This window comes from Ascaphus truei, chromosome 4, assembly GCF_040206685.1.
Source record: "Ascaphus truei isolate aAscTru1 chromosome 4, aAscTru1.hap1, whole genome shotgun sequence".
In the NCBI taxonomy this organism is placed as follows: domain Eukaryota; kingdom Metazoa; phylum Chordata; class Amphibia; order Anura; family Ascaphidae; genus Ascaphus; species Ascaphus truei.
This window is the reverse complement of record NC_134486.1, coordinates 3,496,443-3,519,774: the sequence shown is the minus strand read 5'-3', so window position 1 is coordinate 3,519,774 and position 23,332 is coordinate 3,496,443. Positions and strand designations below refer to the sequence as shown.

The following is a 23,332-nucleotide window of genomic DNA, read 5'->3' as shown; positions in this document are numbered from 1 at the left end:
CCCCATACATATTACTGTTACACAATGTAACACTCCCCATACATATTACTGTTACACAATGTAACACTCCCCATACATATTACTGTTACACAATGTTACACTCCCCATACATATTACTGTTACACAATGTAACACTCCCCATACATATCACTGTTACACAATGTAACACTCCCCATACATATTACTGTTACACAATGTAACACTCCCCATACATATCACTGTTACACAATGTAACACTCCCCATACATATTACTGTTACACAATGTAACACTCCCCATACATATCACTGTTACACAATGTTACACTCCCCATACATATTACTGTTACACAATGTAACACTCCCCATACATATTACTGTTACACAATGTAACACTCCCCATACATATTACTGTTACACAATGTTACACTCCCCATACATATTACTGTTACACAATGTAACACTCCCCATACATATTACTGTTACACAATGTTACACTCCCCATACATATTACTGTTACACAATGTAACACTCCCCATACATATTACTGTTACACAATGTAACACTCCCCATACATATCACTGTTACACAATGTTACACTCTCCATACATATTACTGTTACACAATGTTACACTCCCCATACATATCACTGTTACACAATGTTACACTCCCCATACATATTACTGTTACACAATGTTACACTGCCCATACATATTACTGTTACACAATGTTACACTCCCCATACATATTACTGTTACACAATGTTACACTCCCCATACATATTACTGTTACACAATATTACACTCCCCATACATATTACTGTTACACAATGTTACACTCCCCATACATATTACTGTTACACAATGTAACACTCCCCATACATATCACTGTTACACAATGTAACACTCCCCATACATATTACTGTTACACAATGTTACACTCCCCATACATATCACTGTTACACAATGTAACACTCCCCATACATATTACTGTTACACAATGTTACACTCCCCATACATATTACTGTTACACAGTGTAACACTCCCCATACATATTACTGTTACACAATGTTACACTCCCCATACATATTACTGTTACACAATGTAACACTCCCCATACATATTACTGTTACACAATGTAACACTCCCCATACATATTACTGTTACACAATGTAACACTCCCCATACATATTACTGTTACACAATATTACACTCCCCATACATATTACTGTTACACAGTGTAACACTCCCCATACATATTACTGTTACACAATGTAACATTCCCCATACATATCACTGTTACACAATGTAACACTCCCCATATATATCACTGTTACACAATGTTACTCTCCCCATACATATCACTGTTACACAATGTAACACTCCCCATACATATCACTGTTACACAATGTAACACTCCCCATACATATTACTGTTACACAATGTAACATTCCCCATACATATCACTGTTACACAATGTAACACTCCCCATATATATCACTGTTACACAATGTTACTCTCCCCATACATATCACTGTTACACAATGTAACACTCCCCATACATATCACTGTTACACAATGTAACACTCCCCATACATATCACTGTTACACAATGTAACACTCCCCATACATATCACTGTTACACAATGTAACACTCCCCATACATATTACTGTTACACAATGTAACACTCCCCATACATATTACTGTTACACAGTGTAACACTCCCCATACATATTACTGTTACACAGTGTAACACTCCCCATACATATTACTGTTACACAATGTTACACTCCCCATACATATTACTGTTACACAATGTTACACTCCCCATACATATTACTGTTACACAGTGTAACACTCCCCATATATATTACTGTTACACAATGTAACACTCCCCATACATATTACTGTTACACAATGTAACACTCCCCATACATATTACTGTTACACAATGTTACACTCCCCATACATATTACTGTTACACAATGTTACACTCCCCATACATATTACTGTTACACAATGTAACACTCCCCATACATATTACTGTTACACAATGTAACACTCCCCATACATATTACTGTTACACAATGTAACACTCCCCATACATATTACTGTTACACAATGTAACACTCCCCATACATATTACTGTTACACAATGTTACACTCCCCATACATATTACTGTTACACAGTGTAACACTCCCCATACATATTACTGTTACACAATGTAACACTCCCCATACATATTACTGTTACACAATGTAACACTCCCCATACATATTACTGTTACACAATGTTACACTCCCCATACATATTACTGTTACACAGTGTAACACTCCCCATACATATTACTGTTACACAATGTTACACTCCCCATACATATTACTGTTACACAATGTAACACTCCCCATACATATTACTGTTACACAATGTAACACTCCCCATACATATTACTGTTACACAATGTAACATTCCCCATACATATTACTGTTACACAATGTAACACTCCCCATACATATTACTGTTACACAGTGTAACACTCCCCATACATATTACTGTTACACAATGTTACACTCCCCATACATATTACTGTTACACAGTGTAACACTCCCCATACATATCACTGTTACACAGTGTAACACTCCCCATACATATTACTGTTACACAGTGTAACACTCCCCATACATATTACTGTTACACAATGTAACACTCCCCATACATATCACTGTTACACAATGTTACACTCCCCATACATATTACTGTTACACAATGTAACACTCCCCATACATATTACTGTTACACAATATTACACTCCCCATACATATTACTGTTACACAATGTAACACTCCCCATACATATTACTGTTACACAATGTAACACTCCCCATACATATTACTGTTACACAATGTAACACTCCCCATACATATCACTGTTACACAATATTACACTCCCCATACATATTACTGTTACACAATGTTACACTCCCCATACATATCACTGTTACACAATGTAACACTCCCCATACATATTACTGTTACACAATGTAACACTCCCCATACATATCACTGTTACACAATGTAACACTCCCCATACATATCACTGTTACACAATATTACACTCCCCATACATATCACTGTTACACAATGTAACACTCCCCATACATATTACTGTTACACAATGTAACACTCCCCATACATATCACTGTTACACAATGTAACACTCCCCATACATATCACTGTTACACAATGTTACACTCCCCATACATATTACTGTTACACAATGTTACACTCCCCATACATATCACTGTTACACAATGTAACACTCCCCATACATATTACTGTTACACAGTGTAACACTCCCCATACATATTACTGTTACACAATGTAACACTCCCCATACATATTACTGTTACACAATGTAACACTCCCCATACATATTACTGTTACACAATGTAACACTCCCCATACATATTACTGTTACACAATGTAACACTCCCCATACATATTACTGTTACACAGTGTAACACTCCCCATACATATTACTGTTACACAATGTTACACTCCCCATACATATTACTGTTACACAATGTAACACTCCCCATACATATTACTGTTACACAATGTAACACTCCCCATACATATTACTGTTACACAATGTAACACTCCCCATACATATAACTGTTACACAGTGTAACACTCCCCATACATATCACTGTTACACAGTGTAACACTCCCCATACATATTACTGTTACACAGTGTAACACTCCCCATACATATTACTGTTACACAATGTAACACTCCCCATACATATCACTGTTACACAGTGTAACACTCCCCATACATATTACTGTTACACAATGTAACACTCCCCATACATATCACTGTTACACAGTGTAACACTCCCCATACATATTACTGTTACACAGTGTAACACTCCCCATACATATAACTGTTACACAGTGTAACACTCCCCATACATATCACTGTTACACAGTGTAACACTCCCCATACATATTACTGTTACACAGTGTAACACTCCCCATACATATTACTGTTACACAATGTAACACTCCCCATACATATTACTGTTACACAGTGTAACACTCCCCATACATATTACTGTTACACAATGTTACACTCCCCATACATATTACTGTTACACAATGTAACACTCCCCATACATATTACTGTTACACAATGTTACACTCCCCATACATATTACTGTTACACAATGTAACACTCCCCATACGTATTACTGTTACACAATGTAACACTCCCCATACATATTACTGTTACACAATGTTACACTCCCCATACATATTACTGTTACACAGTGTAACACTCCCCATACATATCACTGTTACACAGTGTAACACTCCCCATACATATTACTGTTACACAATGTAACACTCCCCATACATATCACTGTTACACAATGTAACACTCCCCATACATATTACTGTTACACAATGTAACACTCCCCATACATATTACTGTTACACAATGTAACACTCCCCATACATATCACTGTTACACAGTGTAACACTCCCCATACATATTACTGTTACACAGTGTAACGCTCCCCATACATATTACTGTTACACAGTGTAACGCTCCCCATACATATCACTGTTACACAATGTAACACTCCCCATACATATTACTGTTACACAATGTTACACTCCCCATACATATTACTGTTACACAATGTAACACTCCCCATACATATTACTGTTACACAGTGTAACACTCCCCATACATATTACTGTTACACAATGTAACACTCCCCATACATATTACTGTTACACAATGTAACACTCCCCATACATATCACTGTTAAACAATGTTACACTCCCCATACAGATTACTGTTACACAATGTAACACTCCCCATACATATTACTGTTACACAATGTAACACTCCCCATACATATTACTGTTACACAGTGTTACACTCCCCATACATATTACTGTTACACAATGTAACACTCCCCATACATATTACTGTTACACAGTGTAACACTCCCCATACATATTACTGTTACACAATGTAACATTCCCCATACATATTACTGTTACACAATGTAACACTCCCCATACATATTACTGTTACACAGTGTAACACTCCCCATACATATTACTGTTACACAGTGTAACACTCCCCATACATATTACTGTTACACAATGTAACACTCCCCATACATATTATTGTTACACAATGTAACACTCCCCATACATATTACTGTTACACAATGTAACACTCCCCATACATATTACTGTTACACAGTGTAACACTCCCCATACATATTATTGTTACACAATGTAACACTCCCCATACATATTACTGTTACACAATGTTACACTCCCCATACATATTACTGTTACACAATGTAACACTCCCCATACATATTACTGTTACACAATGTAACACTCCCCATACATATTACTGTTACACAATGTAACACTCCCCATACATATTACTGTTACACAATGTTACACTCCCCATACATATTACTGTTACACAGTGTAACACTCCCCATACATATTACTGTTACACAATGTTACACTCCCCATACATATCACTGTTACACAATGTTACACTCCCCATACATATTACTGTTACACAATGTAACACTCCCCATACATATTACTGTTACACAATGTTACACTCCCCATACATATTACTGTTACACAATGTAACACTTCCCATACATATTACTGTTACACAGTGTAACACTCCCCATACATATTACTGTTACACAATGTAACACTCCCCATACATATTACTGTTACACAATGTAACACTCCCCATACATATTACTGTTACACAATGTTACACTCCCCATACATATTACTGTTACACAATGTAACACTCCACATACATATTACTGTTACACAATGTTACACTCCCCATACATATTACTGTTACACAATGTAACACTCCACATACATATTACTGTTACACAATGTTACACTCCCCATACATATTACTGTTACACAATGTAACACTCCACATACATATTACTGTTACACAATGTAACACTCCCCATACATATTACTGTTACACAATGTAACACTCCCCATACATATTACTGTTACACAATGTAACACTCCCCATACATATTACTGTTACACAATGTTACACTCCCCATACATATTACTGTTACACAATGTTACACTCCCCATACATATTACTGTTACACAATGTAACACTCCCCATACATATTACTGTTACACAATGTAACACTCCCCATACATATTATTGTTACACAATGTTACACTCCCCATACATATTACTGTTACACAATGTAACACTCCCCATACATATTACTGTTACACAATGTTACACTCCCCATACATATTACTGTTACACAATGTAACACTCCCCATACATATTACTGTTACACAATGTTACACTCCCCATACATATTACTGTTACACAATGTAACACTCCACATACATATTACTGTTACACAATGTTACACTCCCCATACATATTACTGTTACACAATGTAACACTCCCCATACATATTACTGTTACACAATGTTACACTCCCCATACATATTACTGTTACACAATGTTACATTCCCCATACATATTACTGTTACACAATGTAACACTCCCCATACGTATTACTGTTACACAATGTTACACTCCCCATACGTATCACTGTTACACAATGTTACACTCCCCATACGTATTACTGTTACACAATGTAACACTCCCCATACGTATTAATGTTACACAATGTAACACTCCCCATACGTATTACTGTTACACAATGTTACACTCCCCATACGTATTACTGTTACACAATCTAACACTCCCCATACATATTACTGTTACACAATGTTACACTCCCCATATATATTACTGTTACACAATGTAACACTCCCCATACATATTACTGTTACACAATGTAACACTCCCCATACATATTACTGTTACACAATGTTACACTCCCCATACATATTACTGTTACACAATGTTACACTCCCCATACATATTACTGTTACACAATGTTACACTCCCCATACATATTACTGTTACACAATGTTACACTCCCCATACATATTACTGTTACACAATGTAACACTCCCCATACATATTACTGTTACACAATGTTACACTCCCCATACATATCACTGTTACACAATGTTACACTCCCCATACATATTACTGTTACACAATGTAACACTCCCCATACATATTACTGTTACACAATGTTACACTCCCCATACATATTACTGTTACACAATGTTACACTCCCCATACATATTACTGTTACACAATGTTACACTCCCCATACATATTACTGTTACACAATGTTACACTCCCCATACATATTACTGTTACACAATGTTACACTCCCCATACATATTACTGTTACACAATGTTACACTCCCCATACATATTACTGTTACACAATGTTACACTCCCCATACATATTACTGTTACACAATGTTACACTCCCCATACATATTACTGTTACACAATGTAAAACTCCCCATACATATTACTGTTACACAATGTAACACTCCCCATACATATTACTGTTACACAATGTTACATTCCCCATACATATTACTGTTACACAATATAACACTCCCCATACATATTACATTTACACAATGTAACACTCCCCATACATATTACTGTTACACAATGTTACACTCCCCATACATATTACTGTTACACAATGTTACACTCCCCATACATATTACTGTTACACAATGTAACACTCCCCATACATATTACTGTTACACAATGTTACACTCCCCATACATATTACTGTTACACAATGTTACACTCCCCATACATATTACTGTTACACAATGTAACACTCCCCATACATATTACTGTTACACAATGTTACACTCCCCATACATATTACTGTTACACAATGTTACACTCCCCATACATATCACTGTTACACAATGTTACACTCCCCATACATATTACTGTTACACAATGTAACACTCCCCATACATATTACTGTTACACAATGTAACACTCCCCATACATATTACTGTTACACAATGTAACACTCCCCATACATATTACTGTTACACAATGTAACACTCCCCATGGATCTGCCTGTACATATTACGGTTACACAATGTTACACTCCCCATGGATGTGCCTGTACATATTACTGTGTCTGTGAATATTACTGTTACACAATGTAAATGTAACAATGTGCATATATGTGTGCATGTGTATATGTATAAATGTGTATATATGTGTGCATGTGTATATGTAAATGTAACAATGTGTATATGTGTGCATGTGTATATGTAAATGTATAAATGTGTATATATTTGTGCATGTGTATATGTAAATGTATAAATGTGTATATATGTGTGCATGTGTATATGTAAATGTATGAATGTGTATATATGTGTGCATGTGTATATGTAAATGTAAATGTATAAATGTGTATATATTTGTGCATGTGTATATGTAAATGTATAAATGTGTATATATTTGTGCATGTGTATATGTAAATGTATGAATGTGTACAGTATATATGTGTGCATGTGTATATGTAAATGTAAATGTATAAATGTGTATATATGTGTGCGTGTGTATATATACATGTATATGTAAATGTATAAATGTGTATGTGTGCATGTGTATATGTAAATGTATAAATGTGTATATATGTGTGCATGTGTATATGTGTATATGTAAATGTATAAATATGTATGTGTGCATGTGTATATGTAAATGTATAAATGTGTATATATGTGTGCATGTGTATATGTAAATGTAAATGTATAAATGTGTATATATGTGTCCGTGTGTATATATAAATGTATATGTAAATGTATAAATGTGTATGTGTGCATGTGTATATGTAAATGTATAAATGTGTATATATGTGTGCATGTGTATATGTGTATATGTAAATGTATAAATATGTATGTGTGCATGTGTATATGTAAATGTATAAATGTGTATATATGTGTGCATGTGTATATGTGTATATGTAAATGTATAAATATGTATGTGTGCATGTGTATAAGTAAATGTATAAATGTGTATATATGTGTGCATGTGTATATGTAAATGTATAAATGTGTATATATGTATGCATGTGTATATGTAAATGTATAAATATGTAAATATGTGTGCATGTGTATATGTAAATGTATGAATGTGTATATATGTGTGCATGTGTATATGTAAATGTATAAATGTGTAAATATGTGTGCATGTGTATATGTAAATGTATAAAGGTGTATATATGTGTGCATGTGTATATGTAAATGTATAAATGTGTATATAAGTGTGTATATGTAAATGTATAAATGTGTATATATGTGTGCATGTGTAAATGTATAAATGTGTATATATGTGTGCATGTGTATATGTAAATGTAACAATGTGTATACTGTATGTGTGCATGTGTATATGTAAATGTATAAATGTGTATATATTTGTGCATGTGTATATGTAAATGTATAAACGTGTATATATGTGTGCATGTGTATATGTAAATTTATAAATGTGTATATATGTGTGCATGTGTATATGTAAATGTATAAATGTGTATATATGTGTGCATGTGTATATGTAAATGTATAAATGTGTATATATGTGTGCATGTGTATATGTAAGTGTATATGTAAATGTATATATATGTGTGCATGTGTATACTGTATATGTAAGGGTATACATATATATTTGTATACAACACCATACTCCCCTTTCCCCCAAAATATGTGTGTGTGTGTGTGTGTGTGTGTGTGTGTGTGTGTGTGTGTGTGTGTGTGTGTGTGTGTGTGTGTGTGTGTGTGTGTGTGTGTGTGTGTGTGTGTGTGTGTGTGTGTGTGTGTGTGTGTGTGTGTGTGTGTGTGTGTGTGTGTGTGTGTGTGTGTGTGTGTGTGTGTGTGTGTGTGTAGCATGAAACGATCGTCGGGACGTACGACGTCAACCGTGACGTCATCAGAAGTGGCAGCGTCTTTTCTTACAGGCAGCAGAAGGATACCCCTAGCAGTCAGGCTTGTATTATCGACAGAGATTCTCATGTGTTTTCTCTCCCTTACCCTATGTTATCGGTGCTACTGCATTTGTTTGGTGGTTAAGATCCTATACACCACCATATATATAAGAAACTAAATCACAGCAGTTACAAGCATTTTTGTCCTTCATTTGTGAGACAATATCGTTATTTGGATGATACTCAGATGTATACCTGTGCATTTAGGGTTTAAACACGTGAGTGCTCCAAGCCAGTAACATAGACTGTTAAACAGTGGAAGCCTTTCCACATTGATGGTTTCACTATTTATGCCTACGTATATCCTTTAATAAGTCTGTAGGAACGCTGACATCTATATGTATTGACTGTAATATTTTGTCAAATAGGGTTATACAGTATTATTATTTATCAGCTTACCTGTAAGATAATTGAATCATAGCAAATAGACGCTTCATTAGACAGCACCTTATAGATACTTACCTTGCATGGTTTACATGTCCAGCCACCACAGAACGGGGGTTTTTAATGTGTGAATGTGATGTGTGCTTTTTTAACCTAAACTAATTTGAATAAAACGTTATTATTTTGCTCCTGGTTTTCCCGGTCTCTATAGGCAAATTTTGACCTATACACAGCACTTGTCTGTTGGCCATTATTAGTCCGTCTACTGTATATAAACATTGAGTGCTATATATAGGGGGAATCCCTTTCTGATCCTTCCCTGGATCAACCCTGTTAATGTGTGTGTGTGTTAGACATAGATATAGCAGCGTGTGTACGTGTGTGTGCAGACAGCAGCGCGTGTATCTCTGTGTGTGCAGATAGCATGGCGTATATATGTGCGTGTGCAGATAGCAGGGTGTATATATGTGCGTGTGCAGATAGCAGGGCGTATGTATGTGCGTGTGCAGATAGCAGGGCGTATATATGTGCGTGTGCAGATAGCAGGGTGTAAATATGTGCGTGTGCAGATAGCAGGGCGTATGTATGTGTGTGTGCAGACAACAGCGCGTGTATCTTTGTGTGTGCAGATAGAAGGGCGTATATATGTGCGTGTGCAGATAGCAGGGTGTATATATGTGCGTGTGTGCAGATAGCAGGGTGTATATATGTGCGTGTGCAGATAGCATGGTGTATGTATGTGCGTGTGCAGATAGCAGGGCGTATATATGTGCGTGTGTGCAGATAGCAGGGTGTATGTATGTGCGTGTGCAGATAGCAGGGCGTATATATGTGCGTGTGTGCAGATAGCATGGTGTATATATGTGCGTGTGCAGATAGCAGGGTGTATATATGTGCGTGTGTGCAGATAGCAGGGTGTATATATGTGCGTGTGTGCAGATAGCAGGGCGTATATATATATGTGCGTGTGTGCAGATAGCAGGGTGTATGTATGTGCGTGTGCAGATAGCAGGGCGTATATATGTGCGTGTGTGCAGATAGCAGGGTGTATGTATGTGCGTGTGCAGATAGCAGGGTGTATATATGTGCGTGTGTGCAGATAGCAGGGTGTATATATGTGCGTGTGCAGATAGCAGAGTGTATGTATGTGCGTGTGCAGATAGCAGGGTGTGTATGTGCGTGTGCAGATAGCAGGGTGTGTATGTGCGTGTGCAGATAGCAGGGCGTATATATGTGCGTGTGCAGATAGCAGGGCGTATATATGTGTGTGTGCAGATAGCAGGGCGTATATATGTGCGTGTGCAGATAGCAGGGCGTATATATGTGCGTGTGTGCAGATAGCAGGGCGTATATATGTGTGTGCGCAGATAGCAGGGTGTATGTATGTGCATGTGCAGATAGCAGGGTGTATATATGTGCGTGTGCAGATAGCAGGGTGTATATATGTGCGTGTGCAGATAGCAGGGTGTGTATTTGTGCGTGTGCAGATAGCAGTGCGTATATATGTGCGTGTACAGATAGCAGGGTGTATATATGTGCGTGTGCAGATAGCAGGGTGTATGTATTTGCGTGTGCAGATAGCAGGGAGTATATATGTGCGTGTGCATATAGCAGGGCGTATATATGTGCGTGTGCAGATAGCAGGGTGTATGTATGTGCGTGTGCAGATAGCAGGGTGTATATATGTGCGTGTGCAGATAGCAGGGTGTATGTATGTGTGTGTGCAGATAGCAGGGAGTATATATGTGCGTGTGCAGATAGCAGGGTGTATGTATGTGCGTGTGCAGATAGCAGGGTGTATATATGTGTGTGTGCAGATAGCAGGGTGTATATATGTGTGTGTGCAGATAGCAGGGTGTATGTATGTGCGTGTGCAGATAGCAGGGAGTATATATGTGCGTGTGCATATAGCAGGGCATATATATGTGCGGTGTGCAGATAGCAGGGTGTATGTATGTGCGTGTGCAGATAGCAGGGTGTATATAATGTGCATGTGCATATAGCAGGGCGTATATATGTGCGTGTGCAGATAGCAGGGCGTATATATGTGCGTGTGCAGACAGCAGGGCGTATATATGTGCGTGTGCAGATAGCAGGGTGTATATATGTGCGTGTGTGCAGATAGCAGGGTGTATGTATGTGCGTGTGCAGATAGCAGGGCGTATATATGTTTGTGTGTGCAGATAGCAGGGTGTATATATGTGCGTGTGCAGATAGCAGGGTGTATGTATGTGCGTGTGCAGACAGCAGCTCGTGTATCTTTGTGTGTGCAGATAGCAGGGTGTATGTATGTGCGTGTGCAGAAAGCAGGGTGTGTATGTGCGTGTGCAGATAGCAGAGTGTGTATGTGCGTGTGCAGATAGCAGGGCGTATATATGTGCGTGTGCAGATAGCAGGGTGTATGTATGTGTGTGTGCAGATAGCAGGGTGTATATATGTGCGTGTGCAGATAGCAGGGTGTATGTATTTGTGTGTGCAGATAGCAGGGTGTATGTATGTGCGTGTGCAGATAGCAGGGTGTATATATGTGCGTGTGCAGATAGCAGGGTGTATATATGTGCGTGTGCAGATAGCAGGGTGTATGTATGTGCGTGTGCAGATAGCAGGGTGTATGTATGTGCGTGTGCAGATAGCAGGGTGTATGTATGTGCAGATAGCAGGGTGTATGTATGTGCGTGTGCAGATAGCAGGGTGTATGTATGTGTGTGTGTGCAGATAGCAGGGTGTATGTATGCGTGTGTGCAGATAGCAGGGTGTATATATGTGCGTGTGCAGATAGCAGGGTGTATATATGTGCGTGTGCAGATAGCAGGGTGTATATATGTGCGTGTGCAGATAGCAGGGTGTATATATGTGCGTGTGCAGATAGCAGGGTGTATTGTGTGTGCAGATAGCAGGGTGTATGTATGTGCGTGTGCAGATAGCAGGGTGTATGTATGTGCGTGTGCAGACAGCAGCGCGTGTATCTTTGTGTGTGCAGATAGCAGGGTGTATGTATGTGCGTGTGCAGATAGCAGGGTGTATGTATGTGCGTGTGCAGATAGCAGGGCGTATGTATGTGCGTGTGCAGATAGCAGGGTGTATATATGTGCGTGTGCAGATAGCAGGGTGTATATATGTGCGTGTGCAGATAGCAGGGTGTATATATGTGTGTGTGCAGACAGCAGCGCGTGTATCTTTGTGTGTGCAGATAGCAGGACGTATATATGTGCGTGTGCAGATAGCAGGGTGTATGTATGTGCGTGTGCAGATAGCAGGGTGTATGTATGTGCGTGTGCAGATAGCAGGGTGTATATATGTGCGTGTGCAGATAGCAGGGTGTATATATGTGCGTGTGCAGATAGCAGGGTGTATGTATGTGCGTGTGCAGATAGCAGGGTGTTTATATGTGCGTGTGCAGATAGCAGGGTGTATGTATGTGTGTGTGCAGATAGCAGGGTGTATGTATGTGCGTGTGCAGATAGCAGGGTGTATGTGTGTGCAGATAGCAGGGTGTATGTATGTGCGTGTGCAGATAGCAGGGTGTATGTATGTGCGTGTGCAGATAGCAGGGTCTATGTATGTGCGTGTGCAGATAGCAGGGTGTATATATGTGTGTGTGCAGATAGCAGGGTGTATATATATGCGTGTGCAGATAGCAGAGTGTATGTGTGTGTGCAGATAGCACCGTGTATCTTTGCGTGTTATGACGGAGTCACTATCTCAGTATGCTGGAGTAGTGCAGTGTGCGCTTTCCAGCATGCAGGCAGTTAATATCCTCCTGGTGCGGCCGGCACCCCTGCATGAACAGGAGATTTAAAGGCAGGAAGCTGTCAGAGACATGGAGCTCGTCTTTCCCCCAGCAAGGATGCTAGGGAGACTTCTCCCAACCAGGAGGATACCGGTTGGTCTGGCCCCTAGCAGGGCTGCTGGGACCAGCTGGGACTCACACCCAGGCAGAGGTTTGCCACGAGGCCACGAAGCGGCTGGACAGAGCAGATTATACAAGGAACCGGCGTTCCAATCCTGCTGAGGGAATTACCCGGAGACCCTGGGAGGGATACCCCAGCAACTAACAGATAAGGGCTTTAATATTGCTCATTGATATTCTGTCGCTAAACAGGAGGGTATGTTTGGGGGCTGGTAGCTGGTGTAGCTGGTCAGCCAGGTAGATAGAGCCAGAGGTGTTTAGTAAGTCTCCCAAGGGGGAGAAGGGTTATACCCTCTGTAACTTACCCTCTGTAACTTACCCTCTGTAACTTACCCTCTGTAACTTACCCTCTGTAACTTGGCCCAGATGTCCTCCCTGGAGAGACCGTTGAGAGCTGCAGCGATGGAGAGGAAGCAGCCCAGGAAACCAGGAGCGAAGAAGCCCTACAAAAGGCACGAGAGGGTGAGTACACGGGAGGGCGAGTGCAGGGTGAGGGCGAGTGCAGGCGGGGGGCACGGGAGGGAGAGTGCAGGCGGGGGCACGGGAGGGTGAGTGCAGGCGGGGGGCACGGGAGGGCGTGTGCAGGCGGGGGCACGGGAGGGCGAGTGCAGGCGGGGGCACGGGAAGGTGAGTGCAGGTGGGGGCACGGAGGGGCGAGTGCAGGCGGGGGGACGGGAGGGCGTGTGCATGTGGGGGCACGGGAGGGCGTGTGCAGGTGGGGGCACGGGAGGGCGTGTGCAGGCGGGGGCACGGGAGAGGGCGTGTGCAGGCGGGGGGCACGGGAGGGCGTGTGCAGGTGGGGGCACGGGAGGGCGAGTGCAAGCGGGGGCACGGGAGGGAGTGTGCAGGCGGGGGCACGGGGAGGGCGAGTGCAGGCGGAGGCAAGGGAGGGCGTGTGCAGGTGGAGGCACGGGAGGGGCGTGTGCAGGCGGGGGCACGGGAGGGCGTGTGCAGGCGGGGGCACGGGAGGGCGTGTGCAGGCGGAGGCACGGGAGGGCGTGTGCAGGCGGGGGCACGGGAGGGGAGAGTGCAGGCGGGGGCACGGAGAGGGCGAGTGCAGGCGGGGGCACGGAGAGGGCGTGTGCAGGCGGGGGGCACGGGAGGGAGAGTGCAGGCGGGGGCACGGGAGGGCGTGTGCAGGCGGGGGGACGGGAGGGGCGAGTGCAGGCGGGGGCACGGGAGGGAGAGTGCAGGCGGGGGCACGGGCGAGGGCGAGTGCAGGCGGGGGCACGGGAGGGCGAGTGCAGGCGGGGGCACGGGAGGGCGTGTGCAGGCGGGGGCACGGGAGGGCGAGTGCAGGCGGGGGCACGGGAGGGCGAGTGCAGGCGGGGGCACGGGAGGGCGTGAGCAGGCGGGGGGCACGGGAGGGCGAGTGCAGGCGGGGGCCGGCGACGGGAGGGCGAGTGCAGGCGGAGGCACGGTGGAGGGCGTGTGCAGGCGGGGGCACGGGAGGGCGTGTGCAGGCGGGGGCACGGGAGGGCGTGTGCAGGCGGGGGCACGGGAGGGGCGTGTGCAGGCGGGGGGCACGGGAGGGCGTGTGCAGGCGGAGGCACGGGAGGGCGTGTGCAGGCGGGGGGCACGGGAGGGCGTGTGCAGGCGGGGGCACGGGAGGGCGTGTGCAGGCGGGGGCACGGGAGGGCGTGTGCAGGCGGGGGCACGGGAGGGCGGAGTGCAGGCGGGGGGCACGGGGAGGGCGAGTGCAGGCGGGGGCACGGGAGGGCGAGTGCAGGCGGTGGCACGGGAGGGCGAGTGCAGGCGGGGGCACGGGAGGGCGTCGAGGGCGTGTGCAGGCGGGGGCACGGGAGGGCGAGTGCAGGCGGGGGCACGGGAGGGCGAGTGCAGGCGGGGGCACGGGAGGGCGAGTGCAGGCGGGGGGACGGGAGGGCGTGTGCAGGCGGGGGGACGGGAGGGGCGAGTGCAGGCGGAGGCACGGGGAGGGAGAGTGCAGGCGGAGGCACGGTGAGGGCGTGTGCAGGCGGAGGCACGGAGGGGGCGTGTGCAGGCGGGGGCACGGGAGGGCGAGTGCAGGCGGGGGCACGGGAGGGGCGTGTGCAGGCGGGGGCACGGGAGGGCGTGTGCAGGCGGGGGCACGGGAGGGCGTGTGCAGGCGGGGGCACGGGAGGGCGTGTGCAGGCGGGGGCACGGGAGGGCGTGTGCAGGCGGGGGGCACGGGAGGGGCGGTGTGCAGGCGGGGGCACGGGAGGGCGTGTGCAGGCGGGGGGCACGGGAGGGGCGTGTGCAGGCGGGGGCACGGGAGGGCGTGTGCAGGCGGGGGCACGGGAGGGCGTGTGCAGGCGGAGGCACGGGAGGGCGTGTGCAGGCGGGGGCACGGGGAGGGCGTGTGCAGGCGGGGGCACGGGAGGGCGTGTGCAGGCGGGGGCACGGGAGGGCGTGTGCAGGCGGGGGCACGGGAGGGCGTGTGCAGGCGGGGGCACGGGAGGGCGTGTGCAGGCGGGGGGCACGGGAGGGCGTGTGCAGGCGGGGGCACGGGAGGGCGTGTGCAGGCGGGGGCACGGGAGGGCGAGTGCAGGCGGGGGGCACGGGAGGGCGAGTGCAGGCGGGGGCACGGGAGGGCGTGTGCAGGCGGGAGGCACGGGAGGGCGTGTGCAGGCGGGGGCACGGGAGGGCGTGTGCAGGCGGGGGGCACGGGAGGGCGTGTGCAGGCGGGGGGCACGGGGAGGGCGTGTGCAGGCGGGGGCCGGGCACGGGAGGGCGAGTGCAGGCGGGGGCACGGGAGGGCGTGTGCAGGCGGGGGCACGGAGAGGGCGTGTGCAGGCGGGGGCACGGGAGGGAGAGTGCAGGCGGGGGCACGGGAGGGCGAGTGCAGGCGGGGGCACGGGAGGGCGTGTGCAGGTGGGGGCACGGAGAGGGCGAGTGCAGGCGGGGGGCACGGGAGGGCGTGTGCAGGCGGGGGCACGGGAGGGCGTGTGCAGGCGGGGGGCACGAGAGGGCGAGTGCAGGCGGGGGCACGGAGGAGGGCGTGTGCAGGCGGGGGCACGGGAGGGCGTGTGCAGGCGGGGGGCACGGGAGGGCGTGTGCAGGCGGGGGCACGGGAGGGCGAGTGCAGGGTGAGGGCGAGTGCAGGCGGGGGCACGGGAGGGAGAGTGCAGGCGGGGGCACGGGAGGGCGTGTGCAGGCGGGGGCACGGGGAGGGCGAGTGCAGGGTGAGGGCGAGTGCAGGCGGGGGCACGGGAGGGAGAGTGCAGGCGGGGGCACGGGAGGGCGTGTGCAGGCGGGGGCACGGAGAGGGCGTGTGCAGGCGGGGGGCACGGGAGGGCGTGTGCAGGCGGGGGCACGGGAGGGGCGTGTGCAGGCGGGGGACGGGAGGGCGTGTGCAGGCGGGGGCACGGGAGGGCGTGTGCAGGCGGGGGGGCACGGGAGGGCGTGTGCAGGCGGGGGCACGGGAGGGCGTGTGCAGGCGGGAGCACGGGAGGGCGTGTGCAGGCGGGGGCACGGGAGGGTGAGTGCAGGCGGGGGCACGGGAGGGCGAGTGCAGGCGGGGGCACGGGAGGGCGAGTGCAGGCGGAGGCACGGGAGGGCGTGTGCAGGCGGGGGCACGGGAGGGCGTGTGCAGGCGGGGGCACGGGAGGGCGAGTGCAGGGTGAGGGCGAGTGCAGGCGGGGGCACGGGAGGGAGAGTGCAGGCGGGGCACGGGAGGGAGAGTGCAGGCGGGGGCACGGGAGGGGCGAGTGCAGGCGGGGGCACGGGAGGGCGTGTGCAGGTGGGGGCACGGGAGGGGCGAGTGCAGGCGGGGGCACGGGAGGGCGTGTGCAGGCGGGGGCACGGGAGGGCGTGTGCAGGCGGGGGCACGAGAGGGCGAGTGCAGGCGGGGGCACGGGAGGGAGTGTGCAGGCGGGGGGCACGGGAGGGCGTGTGCAGGCGGGGGCACGGGAGGGGCGTGTGCAGGCGGGGCACGGGAGGGCGAGTGCAGGGTGAGGGCGAGTGCAGGCAGGCGGGGGCACGGGAGGGAGAGTGCAGGCGGGGGCACGGGAGGGCGTGTGCAGGCGGGGGGCACGGGAAGGAGGGCGAGTGCAGGGTGAGGGCGAGTGCAGGCGGGGGGACGGGAGGGAGAGTGCAGGCGGGGGCACGGGAGGGCGTGTGCAGGCGGGGGCACGGGAGGGGCGTGTGCAGGCGGGGGGCACGGCCTGAGGGCGTGTGCAGGCGGGGGGACGGGGAGGGCGTGTGCAGGCGGGGGCACGGGAGGGCGTGTGCAGGCGGGGGCACGGGAGGGCGTGTGCAGGCGGGGAGCACGGGAGGGCGTGTGCAGGCGGGGGCCCGGGAGGGTGAGTGCAGGCGGGGGCACGGGAGGGAGAGTGCAGGCGGGGGCACGGGAGGGCGAGTGCAGGCGGGGGCACGGAGAGGGCGAGTGCAGGCGGAGGCACGGGAGGGCGTGTGCAGGCGGAGGCACGGGAGGGAGAGTGCAGGCGGAGGCACGGGAGGGGCGTGTGCAGGCGGGGGCACGGGAGGGCGTGTGCAGGCGGGGGCACGGGAGGGCGTGTGCAGGCGGGGGCACGGGAGGGGCGAGTGCAGGCGGGGGCACGGGAGGGCGTGTGCAGGCGGAGGCACGGGAGGGGCGTGTGCAGGCGGGGGCACGGGAGGGCGAGTGCAGGCGGGGGGCACGGGGAGGGCGTGTGCAGGCGGAGGGCACGGGAGGGCGTGTGCAGGCGGGGGCACGGGAGGGGCGTGTGCAGGCGGGGGCACGGGAGGGCGTGTGCAGGCGGGGGCACGGGGAGGGCGTGTGCAGGCGGGGGCACGGGAGGGGAATGTGCAGGCGGGGGGCACGGGAGGGCGTGTGCAGGCGGGGGCACGGGAGGGGCGTGTGCAGGCGGGAGCACGGGAGGGCGAAGCAGGCGGGGGGACGGGAGGGCGTGTGCAGGCGGGGGCACGGGAGGGCGTGTGCAGGCGGGGGCACGGGAGGGAGAGTGCAGGCGGGGGGACGGGAGGGCGTGTGCAGGCAGGGGAACGGGAGGGCGTGTGCAGGCGGGGGCACGGGAGGGAGAGTGCAGGCGGGGGCACGGGGAGGGCGAGTGCAGGCGGGGGCACGGGAGGGCGTGTGCAGGCGGGGGCACGGGAGGGCGAGTGCAGGCGGGGGCACGGGAGGGCGTGTGCAGGCGGGGGCACGGGAGGGCGTGTGCAGGCGGGGGCACGGGAGGGCACGGGAGGGGCGAGTGCAGGCAAGGGCACGGGAGGGCGTGTGCACGCGGGGGGCACGGGAGGGAGAGTGCAGGGTGAGGGCGAGTGCAGGCGGGGGGCACGGGAGGGCGAGTGCAGGGTGAGGGCGAGTGCAGGGGGGGCACGGGAGGGCGAGTGCAGGCGGGGGGCACGGGAGGGCGAGTGCAGGCGGGGGCACGGGAGGGCGTGTGCAGGCGGGGGCACGGGAGGGCGAGTGCAGGGTGAGGGCGAGTGCAGGCGGGGGCACGGGAGGGAGAGTGCAGGCGGGGGCACGGGAGGGGCGTGTGCAGGCGGGGGCACAGGAGGGCGTGTGCAGGCGGGGGGACGGGAGGGCGTGTGCAGGCGGGGGGCACGGGAGGGGCGTGTGCAGGCGGAGGCACGGGAGGGCGTGTGCAAGCAGGAGCACGGGAGGGCGAGTGCAGGCGGGGGCACGGGAGGGAGAGTGCAGGCGGGGGCACGGGAGGGCGTGTGCAGGCGGAGGCACGGGAGGGCGTGTGCAGGCGGGGGCACGGGAGGGCGAGTGCAGGCGGGGGCACGGGAGGGCGTGTGCAGGCGGGGGGGCACGGGAGGGCGTGTGCAGGCGGGGGCACGGGAGGGCGTGTGCAGGCGGGGGGCACGGGAGGGCGTGTGCAGGCGGGGGCACGGGAGGGCGTGTGCAGGCGGGGGCACGGGAGGGAGAGTGCAGGCGGGGGGCACGGGAGGGAGAGTGCAGGCGGGGGCACGGGAGGGCGTGTGCAGGCGGGGGCACGGGAGGGCGTGTGCAGGCGGGGGGACGGGGAGGGCGTGTGCAGGCGGGGGCACGGGAGGGCGTGTGCAGGCGGAGGCACGGGAGGGCGTGTGCAGGCGGGGGCACGGGAGGGCGTGTGCAGGCGGGGGCACGGGAGCGGGCGTGTGCAGGCGGGGGCACGGGGAGGGCGTGTGCAGGCGGGGGCACGGGAGGGCGTGTGCAGGCGGAGGCACGGGGAGGGCGTGTGCAGGCGGGGGCACGGGAGGGCGAGGTGCAGGCGGGGGGCACGGGAGGGAGAGTGCAGGCGGGGCACGGAGAGGGCGTGTGCAGGCGGGGGGCACGGGAGGGCGTGTGCAGGCGGGGGGCACGGGAGGGCGTGTGCAGGCGGGGGCACGGGAGGGCGTGTGCAGGCGGGGGCACAGGGAGGGAGAGTGCAGGCGGGGGCACGGGAGGGAGAGTGCAGGCGGGGGCACGGGAGGGCGTGTGCAGGCGGGGGCACGGGAGGGCGTGTGCAGGCGGGGGGACGGGAGGGCGAGTGCAGGCGGGGGCACGGGAGGGCGTGTGCAGGCGGAGGCACGGGGAGGGCGTGTGCAGGCGGGGGCACGGGAGGGCGTGTGCAGGCGGAGGGCACGGGAGGGCGTGTGCAGGCGGGGGCACGGGAGAGGGCGAGTGCAGGCGGGGGCACGGGAGGGCGTGTGCAGGCGGGGGCACGGGAGGGTGAGTGCAGGCGGGGGCACGGGAGGGTGAGTGCAGGCGGGGGCACGGGAGGGCGAGTGCAGGCGGAGGCACGGGAGGGCGTGTGCAGGTGGGGGCACGGGAGGGCGAGTGCAGGCGGGGGGCACGGGAGGGTGAGTGCAGACGGGGGCACGGGAGGGCGTGTGCAGGCGGGGGCACGGGAGGGGCGTGTGCAGGTGGGGGCACGGGAGGGCGAGTGCAGGCGGGGGCACGGGGGGCGTGTGCAGGCGGGGGCACGGGAGGGAGAGTGCAGGCGGGGGCACGGGAAGGCAAGGGCAAGTGCAGGCGGGGGTAAGGGCAAGTGCAGGCGGGGGCACGGGAGGGTGGGGGCAAGGGCACGGGAGGAAGCAAGGGCACGGGAAGACGAGGGCAGGATGGGGCACAGGAGGGCAAAGGCAGGGGCACGGGAGGGGGAAGGCAGGCGGTGGCACGGGAGGGGGAGGGCAGGGGCACGGGAGGGGGAAGGCAGGGGAGGGCAGGCGGTGGAGGGGAAGGGCAGGAGGGGGCACGGGAGGGGAAGGGCAGGCAGGGGCACGGGAGGGGAAGGGCAGGCGGGGGCACGGGAGGGGAAGGGCAGGCGGGGGCACGGGGGGAAGGGCAGGCAGGGGCACGGGAGGGGAAGGGCAGGCAGGGGCACGGGAGGGGAAGGGCAGGGGCACGGGAGGGGAAGGCAGGGGAGGGCAGGCGGTGGAGGGGAAGGGCAGGAGGGGGCACGGGAGGGGGAGGGTAGGCGGTAGAGGGGAAGGGCAGGAGGGGGCACGGGAGGGGAAGGGTAGGCAGGGGCACGGGAGGGGAAAGGCTGGCGGGGGCACGTGAGTGGGAGGGGCACGGGAGGGCGAGTGCAGACGGGGGGCACTGGAAGGCAAGGGCAAGTGCAGACGGGGGGCACGGGAAGGCAAGGGCAAGTGCAGGGCACGGGAGGACGAGGGCAGGCGGGGGCATGGGAGGGGCGGGGGCAACAGCACAGGAGGACGTGGGTAGGCGGGGGCATGGGAGGGCAGGGGCAAGGGCACGGGAAGATGAGGGCAGGATGGAGCACGGGAGGGCAAGGGCAGGGGCACGGGAGGGGGGGAAAGCAGGCGGTGGCACGGGAGGGGGAGGGCAGGGGCACGGGAGGGGGAGGGCAGGTGGTGGAGGGGAAGGGCAGGCAGGGGCACGGGAATGGAAGGGCAGGCGGGGGGCACGGGAGGGGAAAGGCAGGCGGGGGCACGGGAGGGGAAAGGCAGGCGGGGGCACGGGAGGGGAAGGGCAGGCGGGGGCACGGGAGGGGAAGGGCAGGCGGGGGCACGGGAGGGGAAGGGCAGGCAGGGCACGGGAGGGGAAGGGCAGGCGGGGGCACGGGAGGGGGAGGGCACGGGAGGGGGGAGGGCGGGGGCACGGGAGGGGGAGGGCAGGGGCACGGGCACAGGAGGAGGAGGGCAGGGGCATCGGAGGGGGAGGGCAGGAGGAGGGCAGGGGCACGGGAGGGGGAGGGCAGGGGAGGGGGCAGGAGAGGGCAGGGGGCACGGGAGGGGGGAGGGCAGGGGAGGGGCAGGGGAGGGCAGGGGAGGGGCAGGGGAGGGGCAGGGCAGGGAAGGGCAGGCAGGGGAGGGGGGAGGGCAGGCGGGGGCAGGGGAGGGGGGGAGGGCAGGCGGGGGCGGGGGAAGGGGAGGGGGAGGGCAGGCGGGGGCAGGGGAGGGGGAGGGCAGGCGGGGGCGGGGGAAGGGCAGGCGGGGGGCAGGGGAGGGGGAGGGCAGGCGGGGGCAGGGGAGGGGGAGGGCAGGCGGGCGCAGGGGAGGGGGAGGGCAGGCGGGGGCAGGGGAGGGGGAGGGCAGGCGGGGGCAGGGGAGGGCAGACGGGGGCACGGAGGGCAGGCGGGGCACGGAGGGCAGGCGGGGCACAGGAGGGGGAGGGCAGGCGGGGGAGGGCAGGAGGGGGAGGGCAGGAGGGGGAGGGCAGGCGGGGGAGGGCAGGCGGGGGAGGGCAGGCGGGGGAGGGTAGGCGTTTTAGGGCAGGCGGGGGAGGGCAGGCGGGGGAACGCAGGATTTTTATGGGGGGGGCGTGGGCGGTTGCAGAGGCCCCGCACTCTTCCCCAAGGCATTTAAATGAAATGCCGGGGGATCACGTGAGGCCTCTGCAACCTCAACTTACCGAGATTCAACCGTCTCCGTACGGTGTCTCCATGGCAACATCACATGACCCGCTGCGTCATTTGATGTTGAACTAAGGGGGGGGGGGTGCAAGCACCGGGGGAGAGCAGGGGGGGGGGGAGCAGCAACAAAAGTCTTGTGCACCCCTGATCTAAGGCTGCCGCGAGGCGCACTCACTGTAATGTTGTCAAATGAGCCTGGCCACGGTAACGCTGCGAGCGGGCGGCGCAGCAATGCTCAGCGCTTGGGGAGACATGGAAGTGATTTCCAAGCGCTCGGAAGGGTCACATGACC

The 23,332-nt window shown here is 53.3% G+C and overlaps 1 protein-coding gene across 1 annotated transcript in view; it reads right to left on the bottom strand.

The window, feature by feature from the left end:
- Nucleotides 1-23,332, bottom strand: part of MPV17 (mitochondrial inner membrane protein MPV17) — a 71,680-nt gene that overhangs the window by 16,254 nt on the left and 32,094 nt on the right. Inside the window, exon 4 of the mRNA XM_075595202.1 lies at nucleotides 14,623-14,718. Coding sequence (XP_075451317.1) covers nucleotides 14,623-14,718 — 96 coding nt within the window. The remainder of the gene's footprint in view (nucleotides 1-14,622; nucleotides 14,719-23,332) is intronic.